This window comes from Melitaea cinxia, chromosome 15 (genome assembly GCF_905220565.1).
Source record: "Melitaea cinxia chromosome 15, ilMelCinx1.1, whole genome shotgun sequence".
NCBI classification, from domain to species: Eukaryota; Metazoa; Arthropoda; class Insecta; order Lepidoptera; family Nymphalidae; genus Melitaea; species Melitaea cinxia.
In genome coordinates, this window is record NC_059408.1 from 3,864,758 (window position 1) to 3,884,632 (window position 19,875).

The 19,875-nt window shown below is 31.6% G+C and overlaps 1 protein-coding gene across 1 annotated transcript; it reads left to right on the forward strand.

The window, feature by feature from the left end:
- The first annotated feature begins 11,524 nt into the window (after positions 1 to 11,524).
- LOC123660617 (dorsal root ganglia homeobox protein-like) lies at positions 11,525 to 19,573 on the forward strand. The gene is made up of 5 exons (XM_045595674.1): positions 11,525 to 11,530; positions 11,806 to 11,923; positions 18,092 to 18,183; positions 18,841 to 18,942; positions 19,514 to 19,573. The coding sequence occupies exons 1-5, from the start codon at positions 11,525 to 11,527 to the stop codon at positions 19,571 to 19,573; spliced, it is 378 nt and encodes a 125-aa protein (XP_045451630.1).
- The last annotated feature ends 302 nt before the right edge of the window (positions 19,574 to 19,875 follow it).

A 19,875-nucleotide genomic window follows, 5' to 3' on the forward strand; every position in this document is an offset into this window, starting at 1 on the left:
CGTCTAAGTACCCTTCGAGTAATGTGTACACCTAAACTTAACAAATTCGGATTTCCCGTTATAACGCCAGTACGCGGCAGTTGCTTTGAATAAGATGTTTGTTTTCTTAATTTTTGTTAGTTTTCGTAATTCAAAAGTGCTGGTAAAAGCTTAGTAAAATTAATTATGTAAAGTAATTTAAATGTAAACGTAATAAATATTACTTGTTTAAGTAAAACTAATTTTAAAACATTATGAAAATTAAATAATTTTTTTTTGTCAATTAAAAAAAATGAAATTCAAATCCTCGGATTCGAACATGAAAAATATCCGCATCGAACTAACCACTTTCTTTCTTCTTTCCACCTTTTTTTCTTATTATTTCAAAAGATATATAAAGACTAGTAACCATGGAACTACAATTTTGATAGACGGATTTAATTCCGTTTTAACACCGCTCAGTTTTCTGACCCTAATTTTTATCTTTATCTCTTTCTCCTTTGCAAAAAAAACATTCTATAGAAACTAGCATTTTTATCTATCAACGCGTAAAAAGAGCGTCGTGGACTAAGCTCCAAACATTTTCCTATGAAAAAGAGACTTATGTCCACTGGAAATTTAACAGGCTGTGAGATTATTTTGTTTAAGCATATTTGTTATTAGCATTAGTAACTCCAATACGTACAAACTTTTGAAGGTAAACTGAGTTTGAGTAAGGTAGAAAGGCTTTGAAATTTAGCCTTAACTCGATCCCTCTAAATCTACTACCGGTGGAATTATATGCACGCTTTGAAACTACCGTAGGTATTATGTGCTTTTGTGAATAGTTAAGTAGTACAAATTGAGTTGTTTGCCCATCGCCGTCGAGACTTCCTTGCACTCTGTACGATAAATAAATATTACTAATGTTTGATTTAATCTTTTCTATACTTCATTTTTATCTACACTTATAAAAAAGATATATTTAAAAGTTAAAATTTTGTACAGTAAAGATAATTCAATTTTATTTTTAACCGACTTCCAAAAAAGGAGGAGGTTCTCAATTCGACTGTATTTTTTTTTTTTTTTATGTATGTTACATCAGAACTTTTGACCGGGTAGACCGATTTCGACAAATTTTGTTTTAATCGAAAGGTGGTGTGTGCCAATTGGTCCCATTTAAATTTATTTGAGATCTAACAACTACTTTTCGAGCTATATCTAATAATGCGTTTTTACTTGACGCTTTTTTTGTCGACCTACGTTGTATTATACCGCATAACTTTCTACTGGGTGTACCGATTTTGATAATTCTTTTTTTGTTGGAAAGGAGATATCTTTAGTTTAGTACTATGAGAAGGAAATCAGGATCTGATGATGGAATCCTAGAGAAATCGAGGGAAACTCTTGAAAATCCGCAATAACTTTTTACTGGGTGTACCGATTTTGATAATTCTTTTTTTGTTGGAAAGAAGATATCCTTAGTTTAGTACCCTGATAAGGAAACCAGGATCTAATGATGGGATCCCAGAGAAATCGAGGGAAACTTTTGAAAATCCGCAATAACTTTTTACTGGGTGTACTGATTTTAATAATTTTTAATTTAATCGAAAGCTGATGTTTGTCATGTGATCACATATAAATTTTATTGAGATCTGATAACTACTTTTTGAGTAATCTTTGATAACGCGTAGTTACTTGACAATTTTTTCGTCGATCTACGTTGTATTACTCGTCGATGTAATTGAAGTCGGTTTTTTTTTTCGTTTACGAGCAAACACAATTATGTGCCACGCTCTTTATTGGTTCTGATTCCATAAATGTCATTTTCTTGTTTTGAACTATTTGTTTTAGACAATATAATATAACATTTGCCCACACTAGAAGTTATAAAAAAAATGTAAAAAAATGATTGAAAGTAAAAAGCACATGCTCTTAGTTGTGACTGTACTGACTGTCATAATATGTTAATGAAAAATACTTTTGTATTACATGTGTATATGTATAGGCTCTAAAACATCACTCGGCGATTCTAAGGCCTAGACTGGAACAAATTGAATGAGCATTGCGAAAACTGCTTAGAAATGTATCAAGTGTATTACAACAAGTATTATGTTTCATTACCACAGTAAAAAAATAAAGTAGGTATACCTTGTAAATTAAATATTTAAATATTGAATAGTGTATTATCAGTTTTAAGCAATTCATAAGTTTGCGTTCTTAAGCTTCTTATAAAGATTATTGAAGATATTTTGGTTCTTAACTTTGCGTATTAATAAAAAAAAACACAATGAATGTTAATTATCTTAATATTGTTGAAAATTAACAGTTCAACATAGATATTACGTAATCAGTTTGCTCAGTTTTGAGCGGTAGATACTTCGGTATTAAGTTTGCGACTTGTTGCGAACTTCGAATCTTGGTTGCAAATTCTAATGCTTATCTTATTATAGTTAAAATTTTGTAATCTATACTCGTAAAGGAATTCCTCTTTCTAATACTTAAAATTACTTTTCTATCTACGAGACTTCTTTGTTTTAATTTGTCAACAGTATTAAGTAACTCTTTTTAAATAATATCTATCCCATCTCCTACCGTCCCCCCGTGACTATAGTTACTGTAAAGTGTCCGAAACGTCGGGCAAAAAAGTTGTTTCATTTGTAATGAGTAAAATTCGCGTAAGCATTAGAAAACAATATAATTAATTTTTGTGATATTTCTCTAAAATATTGTGTAATGTAGGAATATATGTAAATATGTTTTGCGGCCTTAATATTATACATGGTCTAATCTGGCTATAAGTTTATACTGTTCTAAAATATTCCTGACATAATATTATGAACGGGACAGAAACATGAAGGACAATAACAATTTAATTAAACATAATATGTCAGTGATAATTCTGTTAACTAAATCAATTGCTGTCAACACTAAAACGCCGTGGCAGAAATTCGATCTAAACATACTCGTAGGTAAGTCTTTTATTAAGTCTTATTTTTTTGTTACTTAACAGTGTCATGTTTAAAAAAATAAATTGCAATCAATATACCATTTATAATTTTAAATTCAATGTTCATTACAAATTTTATTGTACCATGCAAACGATTTTTTTTCAAAATTTAAGCAAGAACTAGATGTGATATGGGAATATAATTAACTATTTATGACCTTTTTTAACGTTAAAATAAATAGTATTTCTAATTCAATATTTTTTGAACGGGACTTATGCCCTTATTATTTTATGATTATTCATTTTATTTTATGATTTATATTTCGTTAACGATTCAGACACACCAGCTCAATCATCATCATCAAATCACAGTGTCAATAGTGAACGTGAAAGCTTAAAAAACTTAAGTTTTCTCTCTCCTTTAGTCACCATCTGTGCCCTGAATTATTTTAATTATTTGGTTTTCCACAAATTTCTTGATAAATTCCTAGAGAAGTCCATACTCCCGTCCACAGATATCATAATCGTAATAAAAGAGCACAATGTCATCCGAGCACAAAGCGATCTTTATTCAATAAAACGACAATTGCGTCGCGACGCTGCGTCCGCATTATAATTGATTGTAATTGCTTTGAGTACGATCTAGCTGCGGCCATAAGTTTTATTGATTTGATGTATCATTATATTTTTTGCTTAAACGGTGACGTCTTATTTTAATTGTTCATTACTGAAATTGTAAATCGCATACATCCCTTCTATAGGTAATAGGAATATGTATTTAAGAAAAAAAGGCAAGGCTTTTTTTAAAATTAGTTTTCGATTTTGAATCTGTTTTAAAATTGAATTATTTTATTTCATAAGATTTTTATGAATACTATATTAAATATTATCCAAGCAATTAGAATATAAGTAATTAGATGCCTGTCGTAATAATTTAATTAGTCACCTTTTATGTATGTATAAATTAAATAGCAAATTAAAAAAATCGTCATTTACATGAGTGATTCTTGTTAAGAAAATTTGTACAGTTACATTTTACTCGGCCTTAATAGTAAATGTTAATAAAATAATGTCAAAAAATATATACAAACATCAAAAGGAATAGCCAGCATATCGTCCTATAAACCGATTAAAGGCCACGGAGACCCGTTTACGCAAATTGTGACTGACAGCGACGCCCAGGGTTAACACTCATTTTTTTATTAAATTTTAATCCACTTCTACCGACATGGTAGGGCTTTTTTATTTTATTCGTTCGCCTTTCACTCGTTGGAATGTGAAAAAAAAATAGGTTTTGATTTTAAATATGCTTAGGAAATACAAGCATTTTTATATTTCTGTCTTTTATTAACATGTCTTAACCGGTTATAAAGTTAATTACATGTACTTTTATGAAAATGAATTTTTAAAATTTTATAATTTATACATAAACATAATTATATTATTTACTTAATATTATCATAATAAAGACAATCAAGAGATAGGAAGATATGGATATATTGCTTTAAAAAAAGTTCAAAGTTATTTAAATATATTACACATTTATATATTTAAAAAATAGTGTAAGATTTACAACCTACAATCGTCCTCTTTTCTACGTCCGTAGGGTGTCTAGTGAAGAATGCGTTAAGTAATAAGCCCCCCTTTAGTATTTGTACTCTGAGAGTATTATGCATTATAAATGAATAAATTAGTAACATTGTTTTCAATTTCTTATATTATATTATACAAATGTTTTACCAACTTAAATGATTCATTGATTCAGCCTGTAACATCCCACTGCTGGGCATACACCTTTTTCTCCGTTAGAGACGGGCTCCGTAACTTAAATATTAACCAACAATATGTTAAACGACTGGATAATTTTTTATAGTGAGTTTAATTTTTACCGTCCTCCGCGGATCCGATTGTCGCGCCCCGATAGAATCATTGTCTGTTATTAATAGTTAATTTAAACTGTTCAATTGATCTCCATTACACTTTATAAAACTCCAATATTAAATGAACGAGCTGTAGAGGCACTGTGATTAAATATTATTGATTGTTTTGTTCGATACCAAGCGGGTTGAATCGTAAAATAATTTGTTTCAATTGGATTGAATGAATTTATACGTCATACGTTTGATCTGCATGTGAATTAGGAGTGTCACAGTTTTACCTTCGTGGTTTATGCTTTTAATTTTATTTATGACATAATTATGTTGAAGGTTTTTCATTATATTATATTTTATTATTATTTTTTGAAGGTATAAAATGTAGTATGGAAATTGTTATACATTCATAGTAGGTATAGTTGTGATTGTTATAAACGTGAAGACTTAAATTTTGGTGGTTACAAATCCTATCATTATACAATTGTAGACATCTTTTACAATACGCTTATATAATGTTAAAGTTCAAAATAATACCTATATTTAATTTAAAAAAAAAAGATGATACCTACGTCAATACCTACTGAAAAAATTGTGTCGACGTAATTTAAATATACCTTCCCGGCATCCGCTGATTAAATACAGAGTTCAATCTCAATAACGAATGCAAACACAATGTACGGCGAAATTATATTTCGTTTAATTTCGATTCAACTTCGATGAATCAATTGCATTAATTCCTATCAAATCGGATAATTATCCTGCGGCTTTCGTTCCGTACTTAGTTGTAATTGGATTCGTTATTATAATTTCAATTTGTAACGCTTTTATTTGTACATCGTATTTTGTGAAATTGTTGGTTTTTAATTTGTAAATCTTTTTTTAGTTAATTTTATAACTTTTTTTATTATAGATAACAAAGTTAACATCCTATTAGATGCCTAATAAGTTACTAAACTGTACGAAAATATCATTTAAAGTTTATAAATTTCAAATGATATGATTTATAATATGTAAAACGGGATATTGCCAAATTTTATAATATAACTAGCGATCCGCCCCGGCTTCGCACGGTTGCAATACTATTAGTTTTCCTCTACTGTATTATACATTTATTATATTGTAGATATATCATCAAAATTCGTTGCGTAGTTTTAAAGATCTAAGCATACAGACAGCGGGAAGCGACTTTGTTTTATACTATGTAATGATGTAATAAATGAGATTTGCCAAGTTTTGTGGTCGTTTTGAGTTCCTGACAAATAGGTACTATTACAATATATATAGGTACTATTGCAAATATCATGGTCACAGTAGATGTCATTTTGTATATAAATTATAGGAAAATATTATAAAAGTTTATAATAATTAAAATATTTATATTATATATATTGCGCTGAAATGATCAAAAATATGATATAAAACCCGAAAACTAATAAATAAACCTTTTTGCAGTAAATCAATTAAGTACGTCATAATAGTGATGTACAGATATCGACGATAAAAATCCGTTCTCACACGAATAAATCGGCACTATTCAAAAGGATCTTTGCAATATTTGCACTCAGCCCGTGTCAATAGTCTCGCCTCCGTATGTAAAAAGAATGAAAAATAGACCACGAAGTTTTTTCTTTTAAGTTCATAACAGTAGAACAGGCTTTATTCCGCGATGCTCATTATATTGTTAATGAAATAAGTAGCTGAATGAGTGTGATTCGTATCTATTTTGTTGTTTGAGAGGAACTGCGTGAGAACTTTTTACCATTTTTGTAAGAAATGGTTTTTCATTAAGATTGTATTCAGTGTTTTGTTGCTCATATAACCTGTCAATTAAAAAAATGTTTTATTTCAATACCTGACGTATGTATAAGAATAATATTCTTTGGTAATAAATTTTTAAGCTTTATTTATTATTATTTTTTTGTTTTGTATTATTTATTCACTTCATTTAATTTCTTTCAGATAATTTCTTTTGGAAAGGTTTTGTGAACACGTATATTGCATTATTAAAATTCAATTAATTGATTTGAAGTATAAGCATCGGAATGTTGTAGTGGTACATTAATAACTACTGCACTACGGCACTACGGTTGCGGGTTCAAGCATATTACGTACATATTGGTCATACAGAAGTTTGTCATTATCTGGTCATTTGTGTTTTTGTTTCTCATCTTACAATTGCTTACTATTTTTTTTTTTTGTATTATTGAAGTCCTAAAAAATGCTACATATCAACGTATCACGTTTATGTCACAATTTGTACACCTACACCCACACAATACCATCTCCTCTGCCCCTAGATTACCTGGAAGAGATCGCTTTTTAGCGATAAGGCCGCCTTTTGTACCTTATGATACTTTATTAAAATCAATCTGATATGTATTATTTCTGTTTTGGTGTACAATAAAGTGTATTGTTATGTTATGTTATCAATACAGATTGCGATAACAGAATGCAATTTCCCTCGTCAAGGTTGGTGCAGTAGACGCGGATGCTCGGTGGGTGTAATACGGTAATGACACAATAATATAAATAGGATTAGCGAACGGGCCCCACGCGCGTAGACAGGACGAGCCAATACACTGCGTTCTGTGGTCTAAGCGTGAACGACAATATGTTAAATAATTCAATATGTAGAAAAAAAAATCGTGTTATTTGAAAATAAATATTAAGATACCTACAGAGGCAACTTTAAATGCAAATATTATATGCAATAAGGATTGACCTTCATTATGGTAATAAAAAAGTTATACAATGTACGGGCAATTTTTGACTATAGACGGAATTATTTCTATATCCTATACAACCAATAACTATGAGCAAAACTCAAAAGTAAATTGTGTGTAGTCTCAAAAGGTCGATTGTTGTTTGTTAATCTATAACTAGCTCTATAACTAGAGTCCTTGCGTATTGTTGAAACTGTGAAAAGTCCGCTACAAGAATCGATACTCGCTATTCTCCACTTACTTCTAGTTTTTATGTAATTAAGAGACTGAGGTAGAGAAAGATATTTCGTTAACAATATTTTAAATTATAAAAGAAGTAAGAAGAGTAGATGTACTGTAGTAAATCTATATGTGACATACATTTTTTTGTATAATTGATTGTCACACTAAAATCCGAGCGCGTTGACGTCACCAGCGGCGTCGAATGCGCCCGCGCATCGCTTAGTCGATTCATTGCTCCATTAATGTCATTTATATAAACGGCTCGCCGCGAATTCGCACGTGGGTCACTAGTAACACGAACAATTGAATTTCATTGTCATATTCCTTTCGCAAACAAAGTTATATGACGCAAGTTATGTCAGAAAAAATATCAGACAAATACTAAGACAGACAAAATAGTTGATAGTTTGACGCATTAATGCAAGGTTATTGAAATATAGTTTAATTTGTAATTGAATAGATACTTATGAATGCTATCTATTAGGGGTAAATAGACAAATCTTATTGTTATATATATATATTTATATATATATAATGTAATATAAAATAAATGGTGGGATATCAATCCAACTGTTGGATTTGAAATAAACAGGCTGAAGATGGGTAGCAGCATATTCGGTGCGCCAGCTCTGCGGTCACCAACTCGCCTGCCCAGCGTGGTAACTATGGGGAACACACATGACTTCACGCCATTTTTGGCGCGAACTTGTGGAGGCCTATGTCCAGCAGTGGACTGCGATAGGCTGAAGTGATGATGATGATGACGAGAAATTGTAATAAACGATTAATTTTGTTTTCGATTAGTAACCTAACATAATTATGACATTCAAATCAAGTATAAAGGAAGAAAGTCATGTATAATACGAGTAATAGTACGAGATCCGAAATAAAGACGAACTTCACCCATCTGCTTTGCTTAATGGATAAAAATTATTTTATTTTTGCCTGAAATATGGCTGGCCCGGTTATATTTAATTTAAAATTGAAAAATTTATTTTTATTTAAAAATGAGCCTACGAGTTTTTAGAATAAATTTAATAGCTACCGACCAGTATGAAGCCTGTGGAACATGCAAGCCGAGCTATCTATTATTTGCCACATATAAACAGGTATTTTAGTATATATTGGTACTTGTAACTTACGCCTACATGTTTAATAAATACATTTTATATTAAAATGAACGCTGTTTAAACCTGGCCAGGAATTTTCCAACTAAACATTTCATGATTTTTGATATACTAAAGAAGATAGTTACTTTATTTTTATCCATTAAGCATATAGGAGGATGGGAGGAGGAGGAGAGTCCTCCCGTGACTATGGTTGCTGTAAGTATTCGAAACGTCGAGCATGTAAAAAACCCAATAATCTGCGATAAAATCCCAAAAAGTTGTTTCATTATAACGAATGAAATTTGCGTAAACATTAAAAAACAGTATTAACTTATTCTACTGAAAAACAATAAAGTTTCAAAACATACTTTACTGTATTTTATTTTATGCTTTGATATTTAATACATAAATTAAATTACTAACAATTGTATCCTGCAATACAGTATATATTTACTTAGTAAATATAAATTTCTACTGCGTTGCTAGTGGCTCCAGTCCATCACTATTTCGAATAAAGGACACGATGCACATAAATCAATTAATTTCGATCAGCAAATTGCTTTGGTGCATCGCAGCGAGCCGAGCAGACTAGCATCACATCCATCTATATAATATGTATCTATATATTTTTATTTTGGTACGGCCCGTGCCTACAGCATACGTAATGTTTATTTGGAGATAGTTTTTTTAATGGATCCTAAAACATACCTAATCACACTTCTGTCAATAATAAAATAGTATAATAAAATAAAAGCTATTAAGCTCTTATTGCACGGTACTATGAAACAAATAAGTTTTTCATTTTTTCCAAATAACCTTGTCACGACAGTTAAGGCGGCAAATGCATTTAGTGCGTATTAAAACAATTTCGAAAAGTAAAAAAAGAGTAACACAAAAATATTAATTTATTACTTATTGCTGCGGGAGAATTTGTGAGAAAACCCGTATGTCTCGAGAGAAATGCCCCCAAGTACTCAGAGATGTAGAGATGGTGACAGAAGCTTTGTTTAATTAAATAATAAAATATATTATACTTGAGTTACATTATTCGATACGAGATTTTATCAATGATTTAGACGTGTTTGGTAACATTGGCTTTCATGCAGAACTTATAACTGAATTTAAGATTAATGTTTAAGTGATGCAATTAAGACTTTTAAAAGAGTAATTTTTGAATTTGTGCCGGTTTAATTAAGCAGGATCTACATTCTGAATTGGTGATAGTTGTACATTGTGTTTTTATTTTTATTTTTATAAAACAAGGTCAGCAAACAAGCGTATGGATCACTTGATGGTATGCGATTACCGTAGCTTACAGACGCCTGCAACACCAGAAGCATGGCATGCGAGTTGCCGACCCAACCCCCCCAGGAGCTCTGGTCACCTTACTCACCACAGGAACACAATAATGCTTGAAAGCAGTATTATTCAGCTGTGATCTTCTGTAAGGTAGAGGTACTTCTCCAGTCTAGATTGCAGGAAATTTCCTGCTGTGCCTTGTGCCTTGTGCTGTGCTTGGTTAAAATTATGTAAAATTATATAATGAATTTAATAGTACCACATTGGTACCTACTTTAAAAACTCTTGACGAATTCAATTAACGTACACATACTTATGAGATTTGTCACAATACAACTATCAACACACTTACCCAACTTCATCGTAGAAAAATTGTAATTGGTTAATAGTATATATTTTGTATCTCACTTTAAGTCGACTTGTATTGTTCTTATGAGAAAAAAACTTCCTTAACCCCAAAAAGGACCATTGGAAACTTAAAGAAAGAAAGTAAGAATATATTAAAGATTACTAAAGTCTTGAGCCGATTTGTCTAATCTAACCACGTTGCTTGAAAACAAAACTTATAATTAAAACATAGCGTTCGTTTAGCACGATCGCCATCTATATTATTCAGGCAACTTAATATTCAATCAAACTATGTATTAACTACATACAGACCTGTTATTCGTTTCGTTGTGTAGTTAATTTGTAGTCGTATTGAGGTTTAGAGTACAATGGCACTATTACGGTGTGATAGACAATCCATACATACCACGATACCAAGCACCTTTGATTGCAGCGCCTTGTTATTAGTGCAGTGTCGGTCTGTTTGCACTTTTATGTAAATGTTGGCAGTTAGAATTGGTAAGAGCATTGAATTGGTATTGATACGTGGTTAGAATTTTATATTCTATAATATTAATGATTGGAAAATATGTCCTATTTTTAACCGACTTCAAAAAAGGAGAAGGTTACTCAATTCTAAACTAACTACTATATCTTCGTCGTTTATGAACCAATTTTGATAATTCTTTTTTTGTTGGAAAGTAGATATCTCAAACGTGGTACCATGATAATGAAGATTGTCTTGGATCAATAGTTTTGATTCTTTCCTTACAATAACACATATTAAAATTTATTTTATGCTTAAATGATGTATGTATTTGTACTTGATGGCATGGTCTGATTCGCTGAAAAAGGACTTCTAACTAATGTTCTTTCGGTTTTTGTTAGAGTCTGCGTAGAATTACATTCTAAATCTGACAAGATACTGTTTATTAAACCAAGCAATTGAGCCGTGATCATTGTTACTTATAAAGACAACACTACTAATAATTAAATATTACCCTAAGCTTAATATTTTTATTATTTACCTAATATACCTACTAGGAAAATCACCCTAAATCAATGAAGGTAGATAAATAGAAAATTAAATATATACGGGTATAGTAAATTAAAACCAATGTAAAATTAGTTTTGCTCTGGAATAGTGCGCTACGTGCTTAGGAATTTCGACCTAAACGTACCCAATATCTTATTTTGTACACTTATTGTGTAATACAACGTAACATGTTACATGTTACGTTTCATTGCCTTATTTCAGAAGTTGAAACGTAAAAAAGTAAAATTTATGCATTTTCATAAAATTCGACGTCAATGGTATAAGGGTTTTTTATTGTGTTGTTCAGCTGGCGAGCGGCGGGGCTGGCGGTCGCGGATTGTTCTGCTACCACTGCCCGCCGAGCCTGCCGCCGCACCAGCACCGCCTGCCTACCCTGGAGTACCCCTTCACTGCTTCACATCCTTGTGAGTATCGATTTCATATGCTTCAACATGTAATATGCTGCCACCACCACGCTGCTCCGATGCGGGTTGGCGGATATATTCCCTACTATGAGTAACGATAACTATCAGGTGTACATGATAACAACTGGAACCGACGGCTTAACGTGCTCTCCGAGGCACGGTAGGGAGACCCACAAGGACTAACAACCAGGTCGGAAATATTTGTATAAACACATCCTATCCAATCGGAGCGGGTATCGAAGTCGCGACCGTCGGTGTTTAGGCACCTGCACACACACCATTATACCAGAACGGTATTTATAAGTATACTAGCTGACCTGGCGAACTTCGTATCACCTTATTTTTTTCTGAAATATAATAATAACATAATATATCAAAATAAAATATAGCCTATCTTTTAAGTTGGATCAAACTGCACACGGTGTGCAAATTTGACTAAAATCGGTTAAGTAGTTTAGGAGTCCATTGAGGACAAACATTGTGACACGAGATTTATATATATTAAGATTATACACAATTTTAACATAGGCAATAGTTATTCCTCCTTAATGATGGCTAGAGTTTCTCTTCTACGCCTCGTAGAGTTTTAAAAATAAATGGTGCTCTACCAAGTAAGCCCACGATAGTTTTGTAAAATCGTAAAATATTTATTTCTGTATATAAACAAACATTTTTTTTATTTATTAATTTTATTTATGGAGACAAGTACCTTTTAAATGTTTATTATTCGCATTTACAGCATCCATAAAGAATGGAGTTATTTTTAATGGTTTAAAAGATACAGCTATTATCTAGCTTTATTAATTATTTTTATTAATTAGCTAACTATTAGTTACCTTTTAATGAACCTCCCCTCGTGGATCTTAAAATAAAATTTACAAGACAAACACGCTAAATTCAGACACACATAGAACACCCGTAACTGCATATCGTAATTGCATAGTACAAGAGCGTCGATTAGTTCACTTGTAGGTCGGCAAACTTCCTAACTCAGTTTGTGAAGCCACAGCTCCCGACTAACTGCGTTACGGTTCATCATCCCTTGCGCCAACTCGCTAATACGTTTCACTTCTTAGATTCCGTTTTGATTACTTTTATTTCAAATTTAATTATAGTTATAACTGATACTAGACATTTGAGAAATATATTTATGTATATTTGTTGTTAAGTAAAATTTAATAAATTTATGTAAATACGGATTTAAGTTCATAAAAGTGCTAAATAATTACAACATTTCGTAATTCTATTTACGAAAAGATGTTTAGAAAAATAAAAAATAATAATATTATTATTATTACAGTATAAAGTCAAATATTTAATTTATTAATTAATTGCATTAATAAAATATAAAAAAATTAAATTGTATTGAAAAATACTAAATCCAACACAGAGTAACAATACGGAAGGACTCTTAAAAACCGTAACGAGTCGAATTAAAGAGGTAAAAATCAGATTCTTCCATCGTAACCGGTTCACGTGTCCAAACTCGGAGGGGTGGTAATGTGCTAATGAATAGAAGGCAGGCCGGGCCGGGCGCCGGGGTGCGTGGGGTGGAAGGGGCGTGGCAGCTCCCCGGGGATTGGTCGCCGCCGGCGCCATCTATTATTCATAAAATAGTTTTTGAGTCGCGCCGCCGCTCGCTTTAACTCTGTTACAAGCTAACCTAATAAGCATCATGTCACTTCGGATTAGCCCCGGCACGTTACGTTTTTACTAACGCACCGATCAAAGGAACTTAAACGAGTTATTTCATTAGCTATATTACGGGGAACGTTTGCTCGTGAATTCGGTAAATTTATTAATTTTTAAAATCTATTAACAAATTGGCAGCGGAGGAAGTTTTTAAAAGCGGGTATAAAAAGCGGCTTAAGCGAAAGTATTAAATATGTAGGAGCAATTTGAAGCTCTCGCCGGTCGGCGGTCTCATTAGTGCAATCACGGCCTCGATAGCTGGACACCTTCGCTTTATAACTACGCCTTTTTATTTTATTTTTAATTGATCTATATTCGTTTTGCTAAAAAATATAACGTATACAACAACATATCATTCACAACACACTTACATAAATTAAATATAAAAAAAATATATACCTACAATTTCTTCCATATTCCTTATTTTTTTTTTAGAATTCTATATTTAAAATAAATCTACAAGATTTTAAAATGTATATTTAAATATATAATAAATCATACATTAACTAGTATACAATATACGGAACCCGCGGTACTCGAGGCTGCATTCCCCTAGTACGGACGGTCAAACTTTCCCGCTGCACTTAAAGCGGCCGAGTTCCGCCGGAAGCCGAACACTTTTTAATTTCCGCCGCCGAGGGATTTTTCTACTCGCTGATGAACGCTTATTTATTAATATTCAATTAATATAATATTTACGAAGTCATAATCTGTGCTTTGGATAAGTATTAAATTGAAAGCGACTTAGAATATTATTATTTATGAGCTAAGGTAATTGAAATTAAATCTTTTATAAGCCAATTATTTTAATTGAACAAATTTGACTGATATATATTTAAAAAGAAATTTTTATGTATAACTGGTTATTTGAAAAGATCCGACAATATATTTCAACGCAATTACATGCTTATTTTGCCTAGGTATATAGATATCATGAAGGATCTATTACTGAAAATTCTAATGATATTAAGAAGATCACACAAGTAGAACTACATTTTAATATAAATATTGCTTAAGTTAGAAATGAGGAATTAGCTGTTCGGGTTGATGAAGAAAAATAATTGAGACATAATCATATATTTTTTTTCGAAAAAGTAATAAGTGAACACACGTCTAATTACTACGACGAAGAACAAAAACGTCTAAATTATTTTAGATAAATGTTAAACGTAAAACCTAAAGACCATTTAGTTCTAGTTATTAATTAATAAATAGTTAAAGAGGTATCACTTTAAGCTATATAAGTACCCCTAGTAGTTTTAAACTACACTGCAGGTTGTGTCCAAAAATGTATCTGACATAAAGATTAACTTCAGAAAATAACGTTGATATTACACTTCAAAATAATCGAGTGATGTTGTTTATTAATCTGAGGAGTGATATTACATTTTTAGTTTTCTACGTGATACTATTGATCCGCGTTATTTTGGCTATACAACAAGAATAACCTATCAATCCAGAAAAAGATTGAATAAATATTGTAGAATTTTATAAATTTTTCATTTTAGTATAATAAAGTTCACGATTGATCGTTGATTTAATTGTTGAGTCACTTTGCCATAGGACACATTAGGGTTGCAATACAACAGTTTTTTTATCGTGAAATCAAACAAAAAACCTGAAAAAAAATGTTTTTAGTGTAACTTAGTAATTCGACTGCAAACTTCATTAAAAAAAAGTGATTTTCTACCGTATCGTATCGTATCATTTTCGGAAAACAATGTCATAGGGAAAAATATTTTTAATACAGTTGCTCAAAAAGTGGCGTATTGCAGGGACGTATATACGTATGTAGTTGTCGGAACTCTTTGCAATGACAGCCTTTCCACACTTGTAATGAAATATACTACTGTAAGATTGTTTTCCCGAAAACAACTAAAGTAAAAAAACCAACGACATTACATTTTATTTGTGCTTTTTTTAACAAAGTGAAAAAACAAAGTTGTGTATATCCATATTACGTCAACAGGTCTAATATGTCAAATATCTTTATCAGCATTTAGTTAAGCAGGTGCTTAGCCTCATACTATAATATCAGTATTTACTTGCTCAAATGTTATAGTTTCATTATAAAGATTATGTATCTAGTTTTAAGCGTTAAAACATGCACACATCTCCACAAAAAATCGAATTTATTATATTTATTCGAACGAATTCACAATCAGTAATAAATCGTGCGAACAGTAATAGAAGTGATAAAGTCATTACCGCCGAAGACAGCTGTAATCCAACGCATTGAGGGTAATTTCTCCTCGTAACGGAATGACATTACCAGCAAGAATAATAGGAAAGCTATGGAGGGGGCCGCCCTAGCGTTTGTCATTGATTCTATCACTGGGGTGACTATGATTCTTAGTTGGCGTTCTTTTTCAATCACTTGAACTACAAACAAAAATATTTGTTAAAGACTTTTGATTTGGAACTGAAAGTGTTCTTTAAGATAGTGTGTCGTAAGGCGTTAAAATTATTTGAATTTTTATTTTTATTTTATTTGTAATATAATATACAAATGAGTAAATTTTATATAAATCATCAAAGTTTAAATATTCACTAAAGAGAAAAAAACTTAGTTTTAGTCTTTTCACACTTTTACAAAAACACTGAGGTAGGGCACAAAAATATGGAGCAGCTTGACTGGGGTAGTATCTCGACCTTACAGAATCACAGCTAAATACTACTGCTTTCAAGCAGTGTTGTGTTACTGTTGGTGAGTAAGGTGACCAGAGCTTCTGGAGGGATTGGGAATAGGGTCGGCAACGCGCTTGCAATGCTTCTGGTGTTGTAGGCGTCTATAAGCTACGGTAATCGCTTACCATCAGGTGTGCTGCAGGAGGATTGGAGATAGGGTTGGCAACGCGCTTGCGATGCTTCTGGTGTTGCAGGCGTCTATAAGCTACGATAATCGCTTACCATCCGGTGAGCTGCATGCTTCTTTGCCGACTTAGTTGTATAAAAAAAATCTCCGCTCAATTTACTTTCAATTATAAAATAACAAATTTTATATATCATATTTTAATTATGATAAAGATAAACTCAATTTCATTAACTTTGTCAAATTGAATTTAAAAAATATTTATTTATATTTCTATCTGTTTCTATTTCCTTATAAAAGTAAGCCGAAAATACAGAAAAACATTATCTTTGAAATCACTGAAGTGGTTAAACGGAGAGTAAAAAAACTGATCTATATGCACCCTACCACGGTGTCTCCACCTCATCAATTCCACGGCTGGTATCGTTCAAACATTATGTCTGGAACGATCCACGATTTAGCACTTTGATCTAATGGACTGGTCTTCCGGACTTTATGTTATTTTATGATTCTCCATTGATATTGTAATTTTGGGATGCAATAATAGCTTTCGACTTTTATATACTTGTATTTTTATTTATCATTATAAGAATATTACTACTTATACTGTTTTAAGATATAGAAATCTACATAAATAAAAATGAATGTTGCTAAGCGCATAATCGAAAATGGCTCAACAGATTGGGCTAATCTATTTTTTTATATGTTTCTTAAGGCCAACGAAAAGTTTTTACACTAAAAAAAAAGTAAAAAAACTAATAATTTTTACAATTAAATTTTGATAGAAAGAAGTCTATCCGGGCAGCTAGTTAAAAATAAAATATCATGCTATTAGTGTTGTCATAATAAAAAACAAAGCAGTGTTATGGAACAACTAATCAGTTAATTTGATTAAAAAGTAATAAAATATTTATATAGCCTCTATATAGCCTTCCTCGTTAAACGGATTATCCAACACAAACAATATTTTTAACTCGCACCTGAAATTATTGCATTCAAAAAAAAAACTTATAATATTAGTATAGATTAGGTAACGCAGCTGTCTTATTTAAAAAGTATAATGTATTTTATTGTAACAATAACTAAGAAATAATATGATAGTAATATCTATCTATAAGCCTCAAAAACGTCATCATTCATTTCAGTCATCATTAATAATTGTATTTCCTTGCAAAGGAAAGAAAAATCGACTTCAATAACACCAACAAGTAATACAACGTAGGTAGTCGTTGTGTCGTAAAAATAGTGAAGTAAATACGCGTTAACAAACATTTCTCAAAATGAAGTCATCAGAAGACAAGCAACAGCTTTCGATTAAAATCATCAAAATCGGTCGGTAATCGAAATGAGAATCTCCTCCTGTTTTAGATCATCATTATCACTTCAGCCTATTGCAGTTCACTACTGGACATAGGCTTTCACAGGTTCGCGCCAAAAATGGCGTGAACTCATGTGTGTTCTCCATAGTCACCACGCTGGGCAGGCTGTTGACCTGTTTTAGATGTCGGTTAAAAAAAATTGTTTATATCTTCTTTATTAAAATATAAATTCAACTTGTTGTTTTTCAAATAATGCTTATATGTACATAAGACGTGTATCCTTCATATCTTACTAGGGGTTGATAAGTGTGAAGGGTTTATTTATTTACAAGTATTTGTCGACAGACACGAGCTACTCCTACCACCCGGCGATACACGATGACACGTTTGTGCGTCGGAAGCAGCGCCGCAACCGCACCACCTTCACCCTACAGCAGGTAAACAGACACATATAAGTATTCATAACCAAGAAATTCATATGAATTACAATTAATTAAAATACGCAAAATAATACTTTAATAGATTTAATAGATGTTAATAATTTTTTAGCTTCTAAACTTTTTTTATAATATACCTAATAGTTGATATCGTACGATGTATTTTTTGCGACCTTAATTTTCTTTTGTCGTTTTCTAAAATTTATATCATATCGGATTAATTTAATTATTTTTACACGGTCGTCTGTTCCTATGGTAAGCAATTTAATGCTTGTGTTCAGGTTACAGCCGACTGTTATAGCTAAATGTATATTGATATACATAGAAATTATACATATATAATATAAATATTACATCCAGACTCAGGCAAGAATCGAACCCGCAACCCACGGAGCAGAAAGTAGGGCCATTACAAATTGCGCCAACGAGCTAGTCACTTTAATTCAATTAAAAAACTCTGTGCTAAGGTGGTAAGGTTAGCTATCCATTGTTAATGCAATAGTCATGGATATCATTAAATAAATTAATTGTCAATACAGATATTCATTAAAAGAAACAAACTTTTATTGGTAAACTTATTACAATAACAGGTATACTCAGAGATATTTTGTTATTATAAGTAGTTTACAAGCTTTATATGTATTTATTATAATATAGTTGGAAGAGCTGGAGACTGCGTTCGCACAGACTCACTATCCAGATGTGTTCACGCGGGAAGATCTCGCGCTCAAGATCAATCTCACTGAGGCGAGAGTGCAGGTGAGGCTTATTTAGCGTAGTTTAGTATATGTATACCCACAATTTACTTTATAATATATAGTAATTTACTTTGATATTACTAATTCGTTTGCATTGCTATTAGATAACTATGAAGTTATTTCGGGAGCGTTTGTAAATTTTGTTTCTTTATTGTGTCTTACGTGGGCGTATCCAGTATTTTGTAAATAGGGGACAGGAGAAAATAAATGTAAAAATTCAATAAGTACATAGTAGAAAATTGATAATGCTTTTTTATTTATCTTTACTTTCTAAACTATTTCGATTACATCTGGCGGACGTTTTAGCTAGTCTAAAATTTAAATTATAAATCTAAAAATTCTGTTATTACCCACCTACCTTTGCCTATCTTGCCATCAAATGCATCATCTTGCACCACTGTGGATGTGCCCATGCTTCCTCGTATGATTAAGTTTGTTTATGTATCTACATAAGTATACATTATACATATTTCATTATATATTATATAATAGTTATAGAAAGTGGCGATAATGTTGTGTTTAAAGACACCAAATAAAATATAATTTTTAAATAATATAATTTTTTTTGTCAGAAAATTATTATTTGTCAAATGTTTGATTACTATGTAGCGAAGCTTTCTTGTAGCGAGTAATTTGCTATATATTTTATGTTGATAAAATATTTACAGAATTTGTGAGCGTATACTCAAATCATTTTTTACTTTAATATCTAACGCGCTCAGTTTTTCTGAACCTAGCCTGTCGCAAACACAAAACGTTTATAGTCTCGAGTATACATATGAATTTAATGTTTTCTACATAATTTAGGTACGCTCACGTTCTGGTTTCAACCGGATATAACCGGTTACAGGCGGTACCGTCACGCCTGGTTTTAGTGAAATTGGCCGACGCAACGGGCGTGTTTTATTTAAGCAGAAGTAAAAATTGCCCAATT

What these genes read in the sequence shown, in the direction of transcription:
- LOC123660617 (XM_045595674.1), top strand. An exon ending in CCACCTTCACCCTACAGCAG is followed by an intron (nt 18,184 to 18,840) that starts GTAAACAGACAC and finishes ATTATAATATAG; the next exon opens with TTGGAAGAGCTGGAGACTGC. An exon ending in TCACTGAGGCGAGAGTGCAG is followed by an intron (nt 18,943 to 19,513) that starts GTGAGGCTTATT and finishes TTTTTTTGTCAG; the next exon opens with AAAATTATTATTTGTCAAAT.